At 52.7% G+C, this 19,329-nt stretch overlaps 1 protein-coding gene across 2 annotated transcripts in view; it reads right to left on the reverse strand.

The window, feature by feature from the left end:
* Positions 1-500: 500 nt before the first annotated feature.
* Positions 501-19,329, reverse strand: part of TGM2 (transglutaminase 2) — a 38,360-nt gene continuing 19,531 nt past the window's right edge. Inside the window, exons 7-13 of one of the 2 annotated variants that reach the window (XM_033186391.1) lie at positions 15,600-15,735; positions 14,802-14,905; positions 12,906-13,148; positions 10,416-10,688; positions 4,380-4,540; positions 3,142-3,278; positions 501-2,394 (exon numbers count right to left, since the gene is read on the reverse strand). In XM_033186391.1, the coding sequence (XP_033042282.1) occupies positions 2,244-2,394; positions 3,142-3,278; positions 4,380-4,540; positions 10,416-10,688; positions 12,906-13,148; positions 14,802-14,905; positions 15,600-15,735 (1,205 nt within the window). In that variant the 3' untranslated portion in view covers positions 501-2,243. Of the gene's footprint in view, positions 2,395-3,141; positions 3,279-4,379; positions 4,541-9,767; positions 10,243-10,415; positions 10,689-12,905; positions 13,149-14,801; positions 14,906-15,599; positions 15,736-19,329 lie in introns of those variants that run through there. The other variant, XM_033186392.1, reaches the window with a different exon arrangement.

A 19,329-nucleotide genomic window follows, 5' to 3' on the forward strand; every position in this document is an offset into this window, starting at 1 on the left:
GGTCCCTGCCTCAAGGGCTTCAGATAGGATGGAGAAGGGGACAGACAGGCCAACGTGGAAGTAAAATTTACTGTGATAAATGTTTGAATTGGTCCGTATTCCAGGACTCTGGGAACCTGAAAAGAAATCAAGGAAGGCTTCATAGAAGAGGTGACTTCAGTGTTAAGCATTATAGGATGAGTAGGAGTTTGCCAAACAGGGAAAGGAGAGGAGGGGCACTCCAGGCTCAGGGAACTACACACACAAAAGCCAAGAGGTAGACAACTGCGCAGGGTGTTCTGGGGATACAGGAAGTTAATTGTGGCCCCCAAACAGATTGCTGGTGGAAGGGGCTAGAGATGGAGCCAGACTGTGTAGGACCTTGAATGCCAATAAAATTTAAACCCAGGGACAGGGCTGAGGCTCAGGAAAGACTCTAGGCAGGAAGTGGGGGTCCAGGTGTAAGCGAGCTCACCCACCTTTCTCCCTCCAAACTCATAAAGGACCAGACCAGACCTAGCTTGAGTGTGAAAAATAAACTATTTTATTTCAGTGTTTGCTCCTTGCGGTTCAGAAGCACATCTACTGCCTGCTTGGAACCCAAGGCTTTTATAAAACCGTAAAGAAATAGAGCTCTATATATAGAGAAAATATACATGTTGATTAATTGTGCGACTCTTTCCTGTGCAAAGCAGAAAGTTCTAAATGCAACAGCATGATTCTCTCCAAGTCCTTCTCTGGGATTTGGGGGACCCTGGAGGCTGTGATCTCCTTCAATAGAGAATCCCCCCTTCTTCCAGCCCGAGGGAAGCCCAGTCATGTAGAAAGAGCAGGAGATAAAATCAGAGCTGAAAACTCATAAGCTCCCCAAGCTTCCTCAGGGGCAGGGGCTATGTTTGGGGGCCTTAGCCCTGCAAAGAAGGGGTATCTGGGGTACCAGCCTTGTTGGTTAGTGACCAGCACTGGCAGCTAAGGTTGTTGGGAAGTCTAGGCATTGCAGCGGGCAGGCTCCTGGGTAGGGCAGGGGTGTCCAGGGCTCTTCTCCCCTAGAACTGGGGTCTGAAAGGTGGTATCTGGGCACAGGAGGGGACCAGGACAGGGCTGGGGACAGAAGGTGGTCACAGTCATGGTTTCACTCTCAGAAATATCCTGGGCTTAAGGCTTTGTGGAGCAAGGAGCGGACCTTGTGGTTACTCACAAGGCTGGGCCATATAAAAGCATTGCAAAGATGGAGCGGAGAGGACCCCGGGGATGAGCTGGTTCAATCACTCCTCTGACCAATAAGGAAAGGGAGGCCCAGAGAGGGGAAGGCAGCACCTGGCCAGACGTGGGACCTGAACCCAGCCCGGGCCCTGACTCCCAGTCCCCCAGTCCCCTCCCTACCTCCTTGTCTCAGCTGAGTCTTTTTTTGGTCAGGTCCCAGACAGCGTCTCTGACAGTCTCAGGTCAGGCTGGGGTCATAAGCGGAGCAGTGGACTCACAGTCAGAGGCCCAGACTCTGTTCTTGGGCCTTCACATTACCCAGCCTGGCTAATAACCATGAGGCCACTGGTGCGGAGGGGGCCGCTCTTTCTCTAAGCCTCAGTCTCCTCATCCTGGAAGCAGCACCCATAACAGTTTCCCATGGTGATTAAATGGGCTGGTGGCCCCATGAGCCCCAGCAAGTGTGGGAGGCACCCAGCACATAGTAGGTGCTTCACAATGGTGAGGTTGAGGGGAAGGGCTATTAAGCTTGGGCTGCTGGGATGTGGAGGGGACCTTGGGCCTATCACTGTCCCCACCCAGCTCCGGCTGTCCCAAGCCCCTGGAGCTGGGTGCAGTCAGGGGAAGAGGTACAGGATGCAGTCTAGGGGAGCTGGATTCCCTGATCCAGCCAAGGGGCATGCTGTCCCTTTCTTGCACGCTCCAAGGGGCTATGGAGTAAATCAAACAATATGGCGAGTGGTCAATGGCTTTCCAAAGGGCACGTGGGCAGGAGAGGGAATGTAGGTCTTTCCTCTCTCACCCCAGCCCCAGTCAGCCAAGGTCAGGGCTCCCACTGTTTCTGGCACAGAGCATTCCTCACAGCTAAGGGGGTGAGTGGGGACCCACAAGCTCAGGGGGCTGAGATGGACCAGGGGCACATTCCATTTCCACGAGTCCCCATAAGCTGCCCACCCTGCCCTGGGGTCTGGGGCCCAAGAAGGGGCATGTTTTGCTCACTAGCTTGGGATAAGGATTGGGATCCAGGTGGGGGCCCTCAGCAGGCTGGAAGCAGGGGTCCCTTAGGCGGGGCCAATGATGACATTCCGGAAGCCCTTCACAGCCTTCAGCTTGTCGCTCTCGAAGTTCACCACCAGCTTGTGGAGGCCCATGTGGAGCGGCAGCAGGTCCATTCTCACCTTAACTTCCTCCCCTGCCTCCACAGGGTCTGGGCTGCAGCAAGAGAGGGGATGGTAAAGAAAGGGGCCCAAGGCCTGGCTCCCCCGTACTGGGGTCCAGCCAGGAAGTCACGTGACTCCCAAGGCTCAGCACAGTGTCTCCACGAACTCGAGCTAATGGCGACAATCATCAGTGGGCCTCATTCTCGGCCCTCTGCGGGGCCTGGACAATGTGCCCTCCTAGAGTGAACAGTGCGTGTGCACACGTGTGTCCGTGTGCATAAAAGCGGATGGTGCATTTGGGGGCACAAGTGGGTATATGCTCAGGTAGCCATGTGTGTGAAAATGTGTTGAGCTGTACATAGGTGATCTGTGCTTTTTACTGTATATAACTTACATTACAGTAAAAAAGTAAAAAATAAGAAGTATGTGCTCGTATGTATGTGTGTAGCTAGGTATCTATGAGGAAATGCCCACGCATGCATGTGTATGTGCATGCACATGTGTGGACATTCGGAGGGCAGATACCTGTCTATGTGAGGGTGCATGTGTCTGCAGTGAGCGCCTACTGATGGATGATGTCACTGCGGAGGTCTGTGGCAGATCTGTGCATGGGTGGTGTCAGCACTGAGAGAGGATGTGACGGTGGGAACTCCAGCCCCAGAGTGTCTGGGGTACAGGTGTGTGTGGGAGATGAGAGGAGGGGGTTTCTGCCAGGGCTTGGTGCCTAAGGACAGTCTGTATCCCCACTGGCATCTGCCCGCTTCCCCCAGGCCCCAAAGCTAGAGCAGCCAGCACTTACATCTCCACCGTCTTCTGCTCCTCGGTTAGCCCGGCCCCCTCCACAGTGAAGGTGCAGCCTTCCAGGGCCACAGGGAGCGGGTTCTGCAGGGACACTTCGGCCACCAGCTTGCGTTTCTGCTTGGGCTCCCCAAGGATCTGGAAGAGGGCATGGGGCAGATGTCAGGGGCAGGTGGGATCCAAGCTGGGCCGTCTATATTCACTGTAATCTGGCCCAATATTTGCTGAACAAAGCTGTACCCTGGTCTGCCACGATCAGCCCCCTCACCTCTGTGCCTCAGTTTCTTTATCGGGAAAACACTGACCGTGCTACCTGCCCAGGTTCTCCTGCATGGAGCTGCAATGAGGCTCCACGTGACCCAGGGGATGTCCAAAGTGCTTCCCTTGTCCCAGGGTCTGGAGGGGAAAGATCATAGGCTTTTGAGCCAGGCTGATCCCTGCCCCTTCTTCACATGACCTGGGGAAGTTACTCTCCACTCTGCACACCCTGAATTCTTCATGGGAGAGAAATGCCTGACCGAGGGTTCTTGTGAGGATTAACTGAGCTAATATGCGCAAGCTTCCAGCAGAATGTCTGGCACATTGCTCATCGCCTCTCCCTCTGCTGTTTACCATTTAAGTGTAATTGTTACCCTTAGGGGTTCTGGGCTGTGGCTCTTCTAAGTGAAGGGCTATAATGATGATGACGGCGATGATAAGGATAGTGAGCTTTCAGTGAGCCCTTATCCTGTGCTGAGGATGGCTCTGTGTTTCCTGTGGATGTGCTTTTAATTCTTACAACACCCCTCAGGGCTATTATTAATCCCATGTAACAGATGAAGAAAACGGAGGCACAGAAGGGCAAAGTCACATGCCCAGGGCTGCCCTGGTAGAAACTCAGACAGTGAGACTCTAGTCTGTGCCCTTCACTCCCCCACCCCACCCTGCCTCACCAGTGCCCAGTGTGTGGGGTTTCCAGTCTCAGTAGTATGGCATTTTAAGGATTCATGACTCTAAGATCCCCAAATTCCATGACCCTATCATGCTGGGATTTTCAGATTCTTTCCTGGAGTCTACGAGTCCCCAATTCTCTAGGCTTCATGATGCTTTTCTTCGATGAGGCTAGGATTTGAGGATCGCTAAGGCACCAAAGGTCTAGAGCTTACAGGGATGCAGGTGTTTGGGGTGAGGGTAGGGATCTGCCCTCTCCCCAGTGCTGAGCTGCCCTGGGACCCTGCCTCTTGCCCAGCCTGCCCTTACCCGGATCTTGATTTCTGGATTCTCCAGGTAGAGGTCCCTCTCAGCCAGCAGGTAGCTGTTGATAACTGGCTCCACGAGCAGGGCCCGCACCTTGATGAGGTTGGACTCTGTGAGGCAGTCACGGTACTTCTCATAGAGGATGCAAAGAGGAATGCTCTTCTCTGCAGAAGGGGAGAAAGGGGGGTGCTCATGATGCAGAATCACCCCTCCCAACTCTCCTCTTGCAACTCCAAGAGGCACAGAGAGGGGAAGGAATGTGCTTGGGGTCACACAGCAGGGGAATGGCTGGGCGGATCCCAGAACTCCCCACTGTGGCTCCAGGGTTCCCAGGGAGGAGCTGGAGAGTGGGTAGAGGACACACTTGGACTCCCACGGGCCTGGGTTCTAATCCTGTCTTTGCCTCCTCTAATGGGTGACCTCACGTGAGCCACTCCACCTCCCAGGTCCTTGATGTTTGGATCTGCGTGGCACAGGCACTCCTAAGGCTGTGGGAGGATTAGCTGAGCGAGTGTCCCGGAAAAGCCTGGTGCACTCAGGACTCAGGGTGTGAGCCGCGGGCCCTTCATCCTGGGGAGGATCAGAGCCGACATCTGCTGCTGCATCAGGCACTGCACTTCCCATGGCGGGCTCCTACTTCACCTTCATGACAACCCTAAAAGGCTTGTATTACCACCCAACTTACAGATGAGAAAACTGAGGCTCCGGCAGGTGAAATAACATTGTCCTAGGTCACACAGCTGATATGTACTGTGCAGGCATCTGGACGAATAATCCAGATCTTAGAGTCCAACAACATGGTCCACACTCACTGAAGAATGCCTCTCATGGACATAAGGTCATTTCCCTCCATGAGGCTCGTGATGCTGTACCCATTGCACAGATGAAGAATCACCTCTGCCAGTAACTGCTCAGACTGGGAGACTTGCCTCTGGCCCGGTCTGGCCACTCACTGGCTGAGCGCGGGGAGATGACCTCCCCTCTCTGTTTCATCTCTCTGTTCCCTAGATCTTATCACCTGCTGGGCAGAAGTAAGACCAAGGGTCATCACAGAGCAAAAGCTGCACAGTGATGTGGGGATGAGAAAGAAGCTGGCAGGAACAAACCCACCCACTGAAGGGTGGTTCTTAGCCCCATGTTTCTGAAAAGAACACTGAGGCTGGAGGGCCTTAGTAGTGTAGCATTTTAAGGATTCATGTACTTTAGCTTTTAAGGAAACAGACTGGGGTCTGTTTGTAGGAGGCAGGGAGGAGCAGTAAATAAATACAAGTAGTTGGGTGTAGTGGCTCGCGCCTGTAATCCCAGCACTTTGGGAGGCTGAGGCAGGAGGATTGCTTGAGCCCAGGAGTTTGAGACCAGCCTGGGCAACATAGTGAGACCCTGTCTCTACAAAAAGTACAAAAATTAGCCGGGCATGGTGGGGTAAGCCTGCAGTTCCAGCTACTTGCGAGGCTGAGGTGGGAGGATGTCTTGGGCCTGGGAGGTCGAGGCTGCAGTGGGTCGTGACTGCATCACTGCACTCCAGCCTGGGCAACAGAGTGAGACCCTGTCTCAAGGAGTAAAAAAAAAAAAAGAGAGAGAAAATACAAACAAAGTCACGCATATTCACTTCTGGCCCGATACAGCAATGTGCTGTGGACTCTGAGTTTCAGGCCTAAGTCTGCTGCTAAAGAGGGAGATTGACAAGACTTGGGAGGCCAGAGGCAAATTAGCACCCTCGGAGACTTTCCCCAGGAGGTCACGTGAAGGACGGATTGAGACCGGAGGAGACAGTCACTTTCCCACTGTGGGATTCAAGGTTCAGGCTTTGACCGTGAACACTGGTGGTCCACGTCCCCCTCTTTGGAAAATGCTGCCCTGGCCTCCCCACCCCTTTGGTCTTTCATTTCCTGGGTGGATCTGCTCCAACCTCTCATCAGATGACGTGATCTGGGGAAGGAAACCAAAACTTTTGTGCCAAAAAGGACAAAAGAGAGTGAAAATTACTAGGTCAAGACCTGGTGGTGCAGAGTGGAAATTCTAGCTTGCTCCACAGGAAAGAAGGACAACATTATCCTCCGGGAGCTTGGAGGATGTGTCCCAACTGTCAACTATTCTAAGAGGTGGAGGCCAGGGCAGGGCTGGACCTTTGAAAGTCTCCGTCCACAAGCCAGTGGCCATGGCCTTGGTGTTGGGCCAGATGCTGACTGGGAAGAAGAAACGTGTGTGGTCAGTCTCAATCATTCTTTAGACAATTTGCCCTGTTCTAGAAGGTTACTCTGGGGACAGCCACCAAGGCCGCATTGTCTGCATTCCCGTGACCCACCTGAAGGGATGAGGGAGGACAGAACATGAAAGGGTGGAGGCAGGAAGGAGAAGAGAGAGAAGCAGCAGAGAAAGGAGGCGGGGTGCGGGCAACTGGATTCCTTTCAGCTGTCCAGGGCCTGGCTTCCTGTCCACCAGCACACGGAAATTCCCCAGATCTTATCTTCAAAGAATAACAAGCAACTCAACCTCAGTATGGGGGCTTAGAGGGAACCCATCTCAGTTTGAGCTTGGCGTTGGAGGTTCCAACAGGGCACTTGGACCAGCCCCAATTTCCAGCCAGAGGCCAACGCCCAGGACCTTCTGTCCTCCCGTTCCCCTCCCTGAAGGCTATGCTTCCAGTGGGTCTCCAGCAGGAGGGACCCCCTCTGTGGTGAGCACATTCCTGGGAGGATGAGAAAAGCCAGCATGCTTGGCTGATGCCAGTGCAGAACAATGCTCTCAGTGTCCCGATGGTGTCTTAGAGGTGAGGGCTGACACCACAGAGGCCTGGGAGGAAGTGATTTTGGTGCGTCTGGCCCAGGCCTGGAGTTCACCTCCTGCCACTCATTCTAGGAGAGACACTTTCTCCCCTTGGAGCAGCTCTGAGCACGAGAAGGAGCTGGTGGGTGTGCACTGAAACGACGGGACTGGGTCTCCAATGTCAAGCCCAAGACTTCACCACTGCTCAAGATATCCGTGTAACAAAACTGCACTTGGACCTCCTAAATATATGTGTGTGTATATATACACACACACACAGAGAGAGAGAGAGAGAGAGAGAGAGAGAAAGAGAGAGAACAGGGCTGGAAGGGCTCTTAAAAGAGGAACTCACCTTCCCCTTTGTGCAAATGGGGAACCTGTAGCCTGGGTGGAGGAGAGGAATACCCAGGAGCCCACAGCCAGGCAGCAGGTGGCAGGAACTAGAACTTGGGTGTCCTTGTGTCCTGAACCCCTACACGCCTGTAGAGATGGATCCTGTCCCGGACTCTTGGGGCCTGAATGAGCAGTGAGGGCCGGGTCCTTTCTACACCACCGAGGTGTCAGGGACACAGGAACCCCTGAGCCCAGGGCTGACACCATTGCCTGGGACAGTAGGTGTTCAGGAAAGGTCCACGAGCTTCTCGCCTCCCCACACCTCTTAGCACTCGCCCTCAGGGAGGAGTGAGGGCCCTACCACGTGTTGGCGCTGCTGTGCCCTTTCCAGATACCTCCTGAGCACACATCTTCTCCCTCAGTCCTCACGGCTGCGGGCGAATCAGGCAGGCATGTCATCACCCCTTGTAACAGGGGAGCATGACCTAAGACTCAGAGAGCATGTTCACCGCGCCCAAGGTGGTGCATTCAGAGGGCAGCAGAGCCAAGATTCGAAGCCAGGACTTGCTGATCTCAGAAAATGCCTTTCAACAGCTTCAGTGTTGGGGGCGGTCCTGGTACCAAAAGGATCTGCCCTCTGAGGGCCTGGCCCCTGCTGAGGAGTCTGCCAGGGCCTGACAGTGGGTGTGCCCAGGGGGTGCAGCTCCAGGAGTGCCCACGGTGGGCCCAAGATAGAAAAACCAGGAGGCAGCAACTGTCAACACTGCAGACACCCCACCCGCAACACAGACCTGCTTTCTTAGGAGGGTGAAAGCTGTGCCCCAGACGCCAGTCCATGGGCGCCAAGGGTCCAGGCACCGTCATAGAGGAGAGGGACGATCACTGGTTTGACAGGTAGGAGTCCAGGGAAAAGAGACGGGGAAATAAACTGTAAACACAAACCATGCCCCACCCGGGGGCTCTCCAGCATCTCCAGGTGTGGCCACACTGAATCCCGGGCACGAGTGCCTATTGTGTGCACACTCTCTTACTCCCAATGGTCCTGCACTGTCGGATCATAACCCCCAGGAGGCTGATGGGGACGCTAAGGTGCAGGGGGGTGGCCATTTTCTCCAGTGACTCAGTGAGACGCTGCCCAAAGACGATGTCCTACTTGATTCCGCTGCCCCTCGGTGGATGGCTAATGTCTCACCCGGCAGCTCCCAGGTTCTCTTCAAGCCTGGAGACCCCTCTGCCCTCCTCACACCTGCTGGGCTCCAAACGGTAGAAAGTGGGATGGGGCTGCTGGGTGGTGGTGGAGCTGTGGGTGGAGCCCTGGGCTTGATGCCTGGCCCGGCACTGCCTCACTAAGTGACCTGAGTGGTCACGGCTCCTCTGAGGGCCTCAGGCTTATTTTTAGGAAGATAACCAGGCACAGTGACAAAGCCAGACAGTGAAAGGGACCCAGGGGACAACCACTGTGTAGGCCTCTGTGCGGGAAACCTGGTGACAAAGTCTTGGCTCGGGGCTGGGTTGGGTGGTCTAATGACACCATTTCACAGCGAAGGGGATCTACCTAAAAAGGCAACTAGGCGGCTGGGCGCGGTGGTTCAAGCTGTAATCCCAGCACTTTGGGAGGCCGAGACGGGCGGATCACAAGGTCAGGAGATCGAGACCATCCTGGCTAACACGGTGAAACCCCGTCTCTACTAAAAAATACAAAAAACTAGCTGGGCGAGGTGGCGGGCGCCTGTAGTCCCAGCTACTCGGGAGGCTGAGGCAGGAGAATGGCATAAATCCGGGAGGCAGAGCTTGCAGTGAGCTGAGATCCGGCCACTGCACTCCAGCCTGGGCAACAGAGCGAGACTCCGTCTCAAAAAAAAAAGAAAAAGAAAGGCAACTAGGCTGGTGCTGGGGACACTGAAGAGGGACGATCAAGTCCTGGAAGAAAGCACTTCTCCCTGCAGAGGCCTGGACGCTCCCACCTTTGGCTTGCCAATCTGCTCTGTCCAATATAGCAGTTTCTGGCCACATGTAGCTATCTAACTTTCAACACAATTAAAACTTTAGTTTTGGCCAGGTGCAGTGGCTCATGACTGTAATCCCAGCACTTTGGGAGGCTGAGACAGGTAGATCACTTGAGGCCAGGAGTCTGAGACCAGCCTGACCAACATGGTGAAACCACAACTCTGCTAACAATACAACAACTAGCTGGGCATGGTGGTGTGCACCTGTAACCCCAGCTACTTGGGAGGCCGAGATTGCAGTGAGCTGAGATTGTGTTACTGCACTTCAGCCTGGGCAACAGAGCAAGACTCCATCTTGAAAAAAATAAAAAACAAGCAAACAAACAAAACAACTTAAGTTCTGCAGTTGCATCAGCCACCTTTCAAGCGCTTAGCAGCCATGTGGAGCCGGTGGCCGCCATGCTGGATAGGGGGTGCAGACTCAGCGCATCTCCATTAATGTGGAAAGTGCAACGGGCACTTTCCAAGGTGCTGGGCTAGAGCCTTTACTCTGAGGCTGAGAGCAACCAGACGCACAGGAGAGGTTCTCGAAGGGCCCGTGGGGAGAGGCTGCTGAGGCATGAGGGGCTGGAGACAGTGGAATTCACTGGGAGAGGGCAGCAGGGGTCACACGAAGATGAGGTGAAACCAAACAGTATAGCTACTGAGAGGACAGGTTCACTCCCCAACTGTGTGACCTTAAGAAAATGACTTAACCTCTCTGTGCCTCCATCTCGTCATCTGGAAAATGGAGCCATGACAGAATCCACCCTTCACTCTTGCTGTAAGAATTAAGTGGGTTGATATTTATAAAGTGCTTAGGACAGGGTCTGCCCCAGAGTAAGTGCCACGTAAGTGTCTGTGGGGTGAAATCACACATGCTAAGCAGTTAGGTCACTACCTAGCACGTTGTCAGTTGGCGGTCAACAAATGCTCCAGGAACACAGGCCCTTACCGGAGAAAGGCTCCAGGTTGAGGTTGAGCAGGTGCTTGGTGCCACACTCGGGCCCCAAGATCCCATTGTAGCTGACGGTGCGGGCACAGAGCAGGAGACGGCAGACGTACTCCTCCGCGGTGTTGTTGGTGATGTGGGCAAAGACGTCAAAGTCACTGCCCATGTTCATGCTCTGGCCCACACGGATCCGCATGGCCATCCCCGTCTCCTCCTTCTCGGCCAGTTTGTTCAGGTGGTTGGCCCTTGTGAAGGCCTCCCTCTCCTCTGAGGACCCTGTAGGGGTTGGGAAGAGAGCCTCAATCACAGCGTGAATAGGTCATAGGAAGGGGGCTGGGACGGGGTGAGCTGGCTTCACAGAGCCCTGATGACTCAGGGCAGCCCTGAAGGAACCCCTTCTTTACATGTCTGAGCCAGGAGGAGGACACAGTATTTCATTTATTTTCCACTAGTGAACTCTTATACATCTCTCAAGACTCAGCCGCAAATGACACCTCCTCCAGGAAGCCCTCTCTGACCACTCCTTCCCCTGTGTTGTTTTCTGTTTCAAACCTACCCTCTTGAGCTGCTCGAGGGCTAAGGCTGTGTTTTACTTATCCTTATGCCTTATTTATCCAGTGCCTACAACAGTGCTTGGTGCATGCTAGGCATGAATACAGTGCAATCTTTCTTACCTTCAAGCATTTGCACAGGGATTACTTCTACCTGAAATCCTTTCCCTCCCTGTCTCTCATTGCTCCTTTCCTTATATTCCATTTATCTGTCTCCTATGCTCTTTTGATTTTTTTCTCCCAGTGCTGTTGGGTGCATATCTATTTCTTCAATCAAACCACCAGCTCTAGACCTTTCAGGGGATGGGGAGAGCATCATTTCATTCCGTGTTATCCCTTTCAGCTAGAGTATGGCTATGTGCCCCTGGAAAGTCAGCAGGGGTCAGGCCCAGGCAGGAACTATGGTTTCTTAGTCCCCTCTGTGGGCCCTGCTGTGCTTAGTAGTTGCTTAGAAATTATATATCATATTGAATTGGCTGTTGGATGTGCTCGAATCCAATTTTTAAAAATAAACCAAGTCCTTTCCCCTGCAACTGATTGAGCATCAGTAGCAGAAAGATGCCTCATCCTCATGTCTGATTGAACCCGTGACATTATTTTTAAGTTTATCTTGGCCCATTTCTCTTCCTATCCACCTTCATGTTCATTTTCCCATCTGTATATCAAATACTGCAAAAATAAACACTGCAAAATTTGAGGAACCTGTCCTCCGTGGCCCCTCTGGACTTTCAAGCCCCTCTAACACAAGTACATTGCAATTAAAACGTGTGGAATTGCCCATCTATGGTTATAGTTTCCACTGCTGAGAAATACTGATTTTTTTTTTTTTTTGAGGCAGAGTCTCGCTCTGTCACCCAGGCTGGAGTGCAGTGGCGCGATCTCGGCTCACTGCAAGCCCTGTCTCCCGGGTTCATGTCATTCTCCTGCCTCAGCCTCACAAGTAGCTGGGACTACAGGTGCCCACCACCACACCTGGCTAATTTTTTTGTATTTTTAGTAGAGACGGGGTTTTACCGTGTTAGCCAGGATGGTCTCGATCTCCTGACTTCGTGATCTGCCCACCTCAGCCTCCCAAAGCGCTGGGATTACAGGCGTGAGTCACCGCGCCCAGCAGATAAATATTGTTAATAAGCAACATAATAGCACAGCCATTATTCATTTTTCTAAGATGCATCCTTCTCCTCTGTAATATTTATCCTCTAAAGTTTTATTGAGAGTCAAATCAACCAGTCAGGCCTGGCAGCTCAGTCTGTAATCCCAGCACTTTGGGAGGCTGAGGCAGGCAGATCGCTTGAGCCCAGGAGTTCGAGACCAGCCTGAGCAACTTATTGAGACCCTGTCTCTACAAAAAATACAAACAAACAAACAAAAAAGATCAGCTGAGCACGGTGGCGCACACATGTAGTCTCAGCTACTTGGAAGGCTGAGGTGTGAGGATCGCATGAGTCCCGGAGGCAGAGGTTGCAGTAAGTGGAGATCATGCCACGACACCAGCCCAGGTGACACAGTGAGACCCTGTCAAGAAAGAAAGAAAGAAAGGGGGTGGGGGAGGAAGGAAGGAAGGAAGGAAGGAGGGAAGGAAAGAAGGAAGGAGGGAGGGAGGGAGGGAAGGAAAGAAGGAAGGAAGGAGAAAAAAGAAAAAAGAGTCAAACCAACTTAAAAAAAAAGTGTCTTAATAACTGAATTGAGCCCTTTTGTAGAATATAGAACTCTTTTCTGAAGTGAATAATCCTCTACTACTGTCGCTCAACATGTTTGCTCCTGTTTCTAAGGAATTGCTTAAGATGGAGTATAGCCTACGGGGCCATTGCTGTACGTAGGCTACCAATTAAAACACACACACACACACACACACACACACACACACACACATGAGCCTGCTGGGCTGGGAAAACCGGATGCTCATCTTCAAGGCCATGTTAAAGACTCTGAGGGCACATACCCTCTGGATATTTGTAGGTGTGGGTGATATCCTCCCGCTCGTCTCGGCCCACACTCTTAGTGCTGATCTTCAGCCCAACGGTCAGGGAACGGTTGATGGATTTGCTCACGGACCCGTCGTCCTGTTGGATCCAGTCTACCACGTCGGCATTGACTTCCGCAAAGACAAAGGGCGCATCGTACTTGGTGCTCAGATCGCCCTCCTTGATGGCACGAACTGGAACTGGGCCACAGCAGTACGTCCCTGGCAGGGGTAGAAAGGGGAAGGGATGGGCCTGGGTAAAGTTTGGGAGGTATCCTCTAAAACCCTCCACAATTCAACCACATGTAGCCAAAAACCTCAGGACCACACAGCCCTCTGACAGAAGGACTCCACTTCTAGGTGGGTACCACAGGGCGAGGGTTCAGAACAGGGGCTCTGGAGCACAACTTTTAAGGTTCAAATCCCAGCTCAGCCTCTTATTAGCTGGGTGACTTTGTGCCAGTCACTAACTTCTCAAACCGGCAGTTTCATGTGGAGATAAGATCTGGGCCCACCTAACGAGCATTCATGAATTATAGATGTAAAACTCATAGCCTATACTAAATGCTATGCAAGTATTTGATAAATAAAATGGAAATGTATCCCAGACATCCTAAGGAAATTACGGAGCCAAGGGCAGGCAACATGTTAGCAAGGAGGACATCTGTCCCGTTTCCTGCTTGTACCGAGAGTGGAGCTCAGTGCCCCGCATGGGGCCGGTCCCAGGGCGTGTGTGTTCTCCAAGTGAATACGGGTGCCTGATGTTTACTTAAGTGTGGTTGATAACCGCCCCACACTGTCCGCAGTGTGTCCCCACACTGTTCCAGTGCTGAGGACTAGAGGCTGGATAGATACAGCCTAGCACAGCCATGTGATGGGCGATGGTCACATTAAATAAAAATTCAAATCACAGAAAACCATCTGCTAGAGAAATGCTAATGTTTTATCCAGAAGTGGACAGAGCTGGGGAAAAATGCTCCAAGTTTAAGCCGCTGGAGGTCTTCAACTAGGGCCCACGGATCCCCCAAGGCACTACCCACAGAATTCAGGGGTCTATGAACTCTACGATGGGGAAAAAAGGGTATCTTTGTTTTCACTATAGGACTTTCTTCAATTGCAAAAGCAGGAAACAACCGTAGCAGCCTGAGGAGCACTTAGGACTTGTCACTCATAAGAACCACAGGCGTGGTCATTGCAACCTTACAGCTGTCACAGATGGCAGGAAATTAATTTATGCTCATAAATTATCTCTACAACTATATTATGGAACTGACTGACTCTACCGCTAGATCTTGTTCTATAAAGCAGCATATATTATTATATCATAAACTTGGTTTTTAAAACTTGTGATCACTGTATTTTAATGTAATTGGTTTTCTTTGTAACGCTATGTATTATATGTTATGCATTTAACAATATTGCTAGAAAGTGTCCATATGCATCACAAAATTTTGCCTTAGTGTACGCTCTCTTTCAGACACACAGGTACTATATATATATGTGTGTGTTTATACATGTATGTATATAAACACTAAATACACATGTATACACCCGCATACAAATATACAATTTGAAATCAGGGGAAGCTTGTGTGAATGTTAATGCTGCTTATTTTAGTGGGTGGGGACAAAGATGCTATTTGATTTTTTTCTTCGTGCTTCTCTGTATTTCCTGCTTTCCGCAATGCATGTGAATTACTTTTGAGATTATCAAGAAGTGTGTTATTAAGATGTAAGTGAGATCCCCCAACCTTGTGTGGACCCATCAGTGGTCTCCGGGTGAGCTCCTAGCTCTGCCGCCCTCCAGCTGAGTCACTTTAACTCTCCAAGCCTCAGCTTCCCCATCTGTTTGACGTGACAGTGCCTGCCCACGCACCTTCGCTCTTCTCCTGGGGCGTTGGGTCCAGGGCCTGCCAGCCCTCGTACCCCGGCTGCAGGTCCGGCCTGGTCATCCATGACTCCACCCAGCAGTGGAAGTTCCTGGGGGGGTGGGGGGAGGTGGGAATGAAGCAGAACCTGAGCAACATTCATTGCCACCTCCCACGGGCAGACCACCCATTCATGTCCTCAGATGCACACTCGCCTCGTCCCAAACTGAGCCCAGCACGTTTCCCCACTGCCCTGTTCTTCCTCCCACGGGAGCCCATCTCACAGCACCCTGTCTAGCCAGACGCCCACTCCTACACCTCAGAGCCCTTCTCAACGCCTCTCCCCTCCTTGCCCCTCTCAGTTGCCCTTTTGACCTCCTAATTTCTTGGCTCCATCCTTTCTCTTCTGTCCGTTCAGGGCTTATCACTCCCCACCTGGGCCACGCCCCAGCCCCCTGCACATCTCTTCCCCTCTGGCCCTCCTGGTAGCTGTCAGCCCCACCCTCTCCCACTCTGAAGCCTTGAGTGACAACCTGTTGCTTTCAGAATCAAGCCTGGGCTCCCTAATGTGGCATTCCAGGCTCCCGACAACATTTGCTGCATGATTCTCCCTGAGGCCTCATCGTGTATGTGGTTGCCTTTCCCTCTAGGCCCTGGCTCCTGCTGTCCTTCCCCAAGCCTGCTCAAATACTGCTCGACTTCTAAGGTCCAATTCAAATGTGACCTCCTCCAAGAAGCCCTCCCAGGTTTCCTCTCCATGGGGCCCTCCCTACTGGGCTCTGATCCCACCCCGGCCCCCACCTCACCAGATCATCTCGCTCTTATCACCCTGGATCTCCCCAAACTCATTGCGGAAGTACTCGATGAGAAGGTTGCTGTTCTGGTCATGGGCCGAGTTGTAGTTGGTCACAACGCGGGTGGGGATGCCCAGGCACCTCAGCACTGTTGGAGAGGAGTGGAAAGCAGGCTGAGGGGACGGGCTGGCCCTGCAGACATCCGCCCTGCTCTGGGCCTCCACCTGTCCATCTGCATGCCAGGGAACACTGTACCTGCTGTCCGAGTGGTGAGAACATGAGCCAGCCCTTCTTGCCTGGACAATGGCGCCCACCTCTCTGGTCGCCCCATGTCCATTCTATGCCCCTCACATCACAGTTGCCAGGAGACTCTAAAATACAAACCTGGGCCGGGCGTGGTAGCTCACGCCTCTAATCCCAGCACTTTGGGAGGCGGAGGTGGGCCTGGGGTCAAGAGTTGGAGACCAGCCTGGCCAACATGGTGAAACCCCGTCTCTACTAAAAATACAAAAATTAGCTGGGCGTGGTGGTGCACACCTATAATCCCAGCTACTCAGGAAGAGGCTGAGGCAGGAGAATTGCTTGAACCTGGGAGGCGGAGGTTGCGGTGAGCCGAGACTGCACCACTGCACTCCAGCCTGGGTGACAGAGCGAGACTCCATCTCAAAATAAAATAAAATACAAATCTGATGTCAACACTCCTCTGATCAATTGTCCATGGCTCCCCATGGCCCTTGAGGTCAAGGCCAGAGCCCTAGCCACGGCCCTTGGCCCTGCAGGGTCTGGCCCCTGACACCCTCCTCCCACACCATGCTCCACCACACTGGCCTCCAGCATGCTGTGCCTCCGCCAGCTTCAGGGCATTGGTGTCTGCCATTCCCTCTGCCTGGAAGCCTGCCTGCCAGGTTCAGGTTGCCTGATCATTTGCATTCATAGCACGGCTGGAGATGCATCATCCTTTCCAGTGTACCGGCATGTGAGGGATTCTTTAATTAGCCCTCCAAGGACAGTGAGAGATCTGTCTTAAGTTAGATCCTGGAGCCCAGCACAGGCCTGTCATTGACTATTTTGTCAAACGGGATGAAGGAGTGGAGGAAGGAGAGAGGAGAGGAAAGAGGGAGGGAGGGAAGGAGTGATTGAATGACTGACTGTCCCCAAGATAGGATCTTAAAGACTCAAACAGCAGAACAGGCAGAGGAGGGGACAGAGGTCGGGAGACCCAGCTGCTTCCAGCTGTGTGACCTGGGACCAGTCCTTCACCTCTCTGGGCCTTGGTTCCCTCTCTATGGGATTAGTGATGCCACTGGGGACTCATCATCTTACCCAATGTACAAGAACACGGATGCATGTGGCCCTATAAACAGGTCGCAGCACAGGCCAGGGTCCTCAGACTTGTCAGGAGGGAGGGCCCTGCATTCCTGCCAAGGCCCTGTTTGCTGGGAAAGGGGCTGATGTTGCAATGACATGTTAAACAGAGACAGGACATTGACTAATCTGCAAGCTGAGCTCAGCTCAGAGAGGCGAGGGGCACAGGAGAGGGAGTAAAACCCCAGCGTGGATCTCACCTACATGGCCCGCTGGGTGCTCCTGGCACACGGAATTACGGGTGCTTTTACTCTCTCATTTTAAAAATGTGCTTTTTATGTGTATTGTAAAAGTAACAGATTCACAGAAAAAATATGTAAAAAATGAAGAGAAACAAGATTATGTAATAATGTAATCTGTGGGACTTTTGTTTTACTTTTAGTTTTGATTGAAGTTGAGTCTGGGAGAGGGGGAGAAGCAATATGACTTTTGCCCTGGGGCCACCATCTATGGGCCAGGGTAAGAGCTTACCAGTTGGCCCTGGATTCCTGCCAGGAGACTTGTAGGAGCTGGGAGGAAGGAGGAAGGAACAGCTATGACCTCCCCCTCTTGCCTGGTTTCTGTCCCCCTGAGGCCTGGGCAGAGCTTAGCCCTAAGGCTGCCCTCAGCAAAGGCTGGTGTCCTAACCGCAGGTCTTATCCCACCATGCAATGGGCCTGAGTACGCACCGGAGGATGGGGGAGGCCTGTCTCTGCTGTCCAGGGAGCCAAGTGCCACTCTTCCCCCAGGGATGGTGTCCTGGGAGGCCCCCTCATCACAGTCTATCAGGAGGCTGCCCCAGCACCGCGCACACCTGGATCAGAGCCTGACCCTGCCGCTCACCAGCTGTGTGAGCTTGGGCAAGCCACTGGCCTCTCTGAGCCTCCATTTCCTCCTCAGTAAGAGAAGTTAATAATAGCAGCTTGTGGGGATTTGTGGTGATTCAGAGACAGGCCGCAGGTGTGGGCAGAGCCTCGTCCGCCCATTCCCAGAGCAAGCATTGAGGGGGTGCTCGGGAACAGCACAGTGTGTCACCGTGCCCGTTATGGCAAACACTGTCCATCGGTGCTGGCTGATTCATTGACATCGAGGAAGTGCAGGGAGGGATCCGGCTGAGAAAGCTGGAACCCCAGGTTCCCCTGGAAATCCCCAAACCCAAGGCTAACCAGAGCCAGAGACTGTGCTGAGTGATCTCTCCCTGGTATGAAGAGCTTCCTATGAATGAGATCAGTCACCACTGTCTCCACTTTACAGATGAGGAAACTGAGTCTTGGAGGCATCAATTCTCTTGCCCAAGTCCACCCAGGGGTTAGAGGCAGAGCTGGATTCAAACCCCGGCAGTCCAGCTCCAGAGTTCACAGGCCAATCCACCACTGGTTCCTCACAGGAACTCCACGGCCACGGGGGTCAGACAGCCCTTTTCTTGGGCAAGTTTTCCCTGGCTTCATCCTACACAGCCTGGGAAGAGGCTGCAGGGACCGGAATACAGCCCTGCAGTGGGCAGCAGAGGGCAGGATCTGCTGCTAAATGTTCAGGCGGCCACAGCCCAGGGTGACCAGGGTGATCAGGGTTTCTGCGGGTGAGCCTGGGGACCCAGGCCTTGGATTGTGGGATTTCTCCAGGAAAACCCATGGGCTTCTTTGAAAAGATGTGTTTTAGGGCTCTCAGAGGAAAGTGTCTGGGATGAGAGCGTTTCCATAAGAAAAAGGAACTTAGAGGTCACGGGGAACAGGCAGTCCCAGGCAGAGAGGCAGGGATCAGAAGGCAAGGACGGCCGGGCTGAAAACCTAGGTTAGGCTGCCCTGACCCAGCCTGCTGGTGTGGAGGACATGCTGGGGGCCTCCCAGGGACCCTTTCCTGGGCCTTAGCACTGCTTTTGGAATCAGAAAAGCTGGGAAGCCTAGACCAGCCTTTTAGATTGAGCCTGGTAATAATGATAGTCATGACAATAAATATCACAAAAGTATTTTCTATCATGCACCCAAGATCATTTTAAGCACTTCCCACATTCATTTATTTATTTAGAGATGGGGTCTCGCTCTGTCACCCAGCCTGGAGTACAGTGGTGCAATCATGACACACTGCAGCCTCGACCTCCTGGGCTCAAGTGATCCCCCTGCCTCAGCCTCCCAAATAGCTAAGACTACAGGTGCACCACTACCACGCTCAGCTACCTCACACATATTAACTCATTTAATCCTCACAACCATCCCAGGATAAAGGTACTACCGTCATGCCCATTTTACACACAATGGAACTGTGGTTCAGAGGAGTTAAGTGATTTACCTAAGGACACACAGCTGGTAGGAAGCAGAGCTAGGATTTGAACCCAGGCTTTGCCTCCAGAATCTGTGCTCTTTTTTTTTTTTTTTTTTTGAGAGAGAGGATCTTGATCTGT

Source organism: Trachypithecus francoisi, unplaced genomic scaffold (genome assembly GCF_009764315.1).
Source record: "Trachypithecus francoisi isolate TF-2019V2 unplaced genomic scaffold, Tfra_2.0 Lachesis_group21, whole genome shotgun sequence".
Taxonomy (NCBI): Eukaryota; Metazoa; Chordata; class Mammalia; order Primates; family Cercopithecidae; genus Trachypithecus; species Trachypithecus francoisi.